General features: G+C 61.1%; 1 protein-coding gene across 3 annotated transcripts in view; it reads left to right on the forward strand.

Annotated features, from left to right (window-relative positions):
- The first annotated feature begins 754 nt into the window (after positions 1 to 754).
- Nudt11 (nudix hydrolase 11) overlaps positions 755 to 2492 on the forward strand; it is a 7719-nt gene continuing 5981 nt past the window's right edge. The window contains exons 1-2 of one of the 3 annotated variants that reach the window (XM_031385395.1): positions 755 to 837; positions 1389 to 1993. In XM_031385395.1, the coding sequence (XP_031241255.1) occupies positions 835 to 837; positions 1389 to 1993 (608 nt within the window). In that variant the 5' untranslated portion in view covers positions 755 to 834. Of the gene's footprint in view, positions 838 to 1006; positions 1996 to 2492 lie in introns of those variants that run through there. The other 2 variants (XM_031385485.1, XM_031385561.1) reach the window with 2 other exon arrangements.

The following is a 2492-nucleotide window of genomic DNA, read 5'->3' on the forward strand; positions in this document are numbered from 1 at the left end:
TCACTGCTCAAAGTGTTTGAGGCTCAAGAATCAGCACCTGAGATCTGATCCCCACCAGTGGCTTCAAAGTCAGGCTGCAATCCCAGTGCTGGGGAGACTCTAGAAAACGCATTGTGAATTCCTGGTGCTTTCTGGTCTAGTACAGATACATCTTAGGAAACCTGTCTCTAAAGTCATACTGCTGGCAGAGTAATGGAAGCAGTGGAGGGAGATACCTCGGACCTACACCTCTGTCCAGAGGTCCATGTCCACACACACTCACATGTACACGAACAGGTGCACATACACTTTCAAGAATCCCCTGTTCAGTGGTACACATACAGACACACATGTACACACACACACACACACACACACACACATTTATTTTCAAGATCACCCAAATCCTACATCCCTAGATGCTCATCTGTGTGGAGGCCAGGAACGGGCACTGCATATGAGGATGGAGGCTCTTGACATGGGATCCAAACTTTAGTGGGTGGTGCCCCAGAAGTAGCTTGCAATGGGGTTGAAAAGAGGGTCCCTGCCTGGACATTCTGTGCAAAAGGAGAACAGGGCTTATGTGGAAGTGCTTAATGCAATGGCCGAACCAAGATGGTCGACAAGCTGCAGAAGGGAACCTGTTGAAGAAGGCGAGCCGCATGTGACTCAGCAAAGATTATTCTGGCAAGACTCTCATTGGTCATTCTGGGGACACCAGGCCTTCTGCCTATAAATAAGGGGGTGCAGTTCATGATGGGAGCTGAGTGTGAGGCGCAGGCCTGCAGCCCTCCACTTAGGCGTTTCTCAGGGAGGGCCTGGCCCCGTCTGCTTCCAGGTCCGGCTGAGACACACATGGTGAGGACCCTGAGCAGCCAAGTCACAATTGGGTGCACCTCCCGAGCGCACTGGCAGCTAGAGGCTTCCCAGCGCCAGCGGTGCGGGGCGCCTGCGCAGTGGGCCGGCGGCGTCGCGCTTTGCGGAGTCGGGAGACCCCCGCCTCCGCCCCTCCGCCCCTCGCCCTCCGTCGCGCGCGCGCACGCGGGCCCGGCCACGCGCGCGCACGCGCCTCACCTCGCTCAACCTCTGGCGTGGCAGCTACGGCGGCGGCGGAGTGGGCGAGCGCGCGCGCGAGCGCGGCGATCGGGAGGGCGGGGACCGCGCAGGGTCCACTCCAGGGCTGTGCGGAGGCGCGGGCTGTGGGCTCTGAGCTCCGGGCGGCGGAAGCGGCGCCTCCAATCAGGCGGCGGGCTCGCGACCCTGGGCGCCGAGCTGGTGCTGCCCGCCCCGCGGACTGACTGACGCGCCGGCTCGCCCCCGCCCCCGCCCCCGCCTCGTCTCCCCTGGCTCGGCTCAGACTCCGCTCAGCTCCGCTCCGCTCAGCTCCGCTCTCCTCTCCTCTCCTCCAGCCTCGCCAGGCCCTCTCCCTGTCTGCAGGAGCTCCCGGGCTGCGCGGCGGCAGCCAGCTCGCTAGGCAGCTGCAAGCGACCTCAGAGGCGGCGGCTGTGGCAGCGCCGAGGATGAAGTGCAAGCCGAACCAGACGCGGACCTACGACCCCGAGGGCTTCAAGAAGCGCGCCGCGTGCCTGTGCTTCCGCAGCGAGCGCGAGGACGAGGTGCTGCTGGTGAGCAGCAGCCGCTACCCCGACCGCTGGATCGTGCCGGGAGGGGGCATGGAGCCCGAGGAGGAGCCGGACGGCGCGGCCGTGCGCGAGGTGTACGAGGAGGCGGGAGTCAAGGGGAAGTTGGGCCGCTTGCTGGGCGTCTTCGAGCAGAACCAGGACCGCAAGCACCGGACCTACGTGTTCGTGCTCACCGTCACCGAGCTGCTGGAGGATTGGGAAGACTCGGTCAGCATCGGCAGGAAGCGCGAGTGGTTCAAGATCGAAGATGCCATCAAGGTCCTGCAGTGCCACAAGCCCGTGCACGCCGAGTACCTGGAGAAACTGAAGCTGGGCGGCTCCCCTACTAATGGGAACTCGGCCGCCCCATCCCCGCCAGAGAGCGAGCCCTAGTACGTACCGCTCCCGCCCGGACTCCTGCCTGTCGCCTCCCCGCACTTGCCTCCTGCCTGCCAGGGGAGCACCTCTCCTGCCCTGTGCGCCCGCCCGCACGGGCAGGAGGGAGGCTTCTTTTGTTTCCTTGGCAGGCAGACCTCTGAATCACGCTTGCAAACTGTCTTGGTTGCCAGGCGCTGTTTGCAGACAATTTGCACGTTTTTCAGATGCTTTTCCAATCGCTTCTTGGTGACACTGTAAAAATCTTGCGGTCAGCCCCAGCTGCATGGGATTTTGTGAAAGGTGCCTTAACTGCTTGCCCTGCTCTTCTTAGAGGGTGTGCATGTGCGTGTGTGGTGTGTGTTCACGTGTACATATGTGTGTGCTTGCGTGCCAGTCTGCTCTGTGATGTTTTTGTTTGGAGGGTTTTTTTTTCCCTTTAAACAGCCTTAACATGTGTTTGTGAGTGCGTGGGCGCTCCTTTGATGTCAGGCTTCTTCTGTTTTTTTTTTTTTT

Source organism: Mastomys coucha, chromosome X, assembly GCF_008632895.1.
Source record: "Mastomys coucha isolate ucsf_1 chromosome X, UCSF_Mcou_1, whole genome shotgun sequence".
NCBI lineage: Eukaryota > Metazoa > Chordata > Mammalia > Rodentia > Muridae > Mastomys > Mastomys coucha.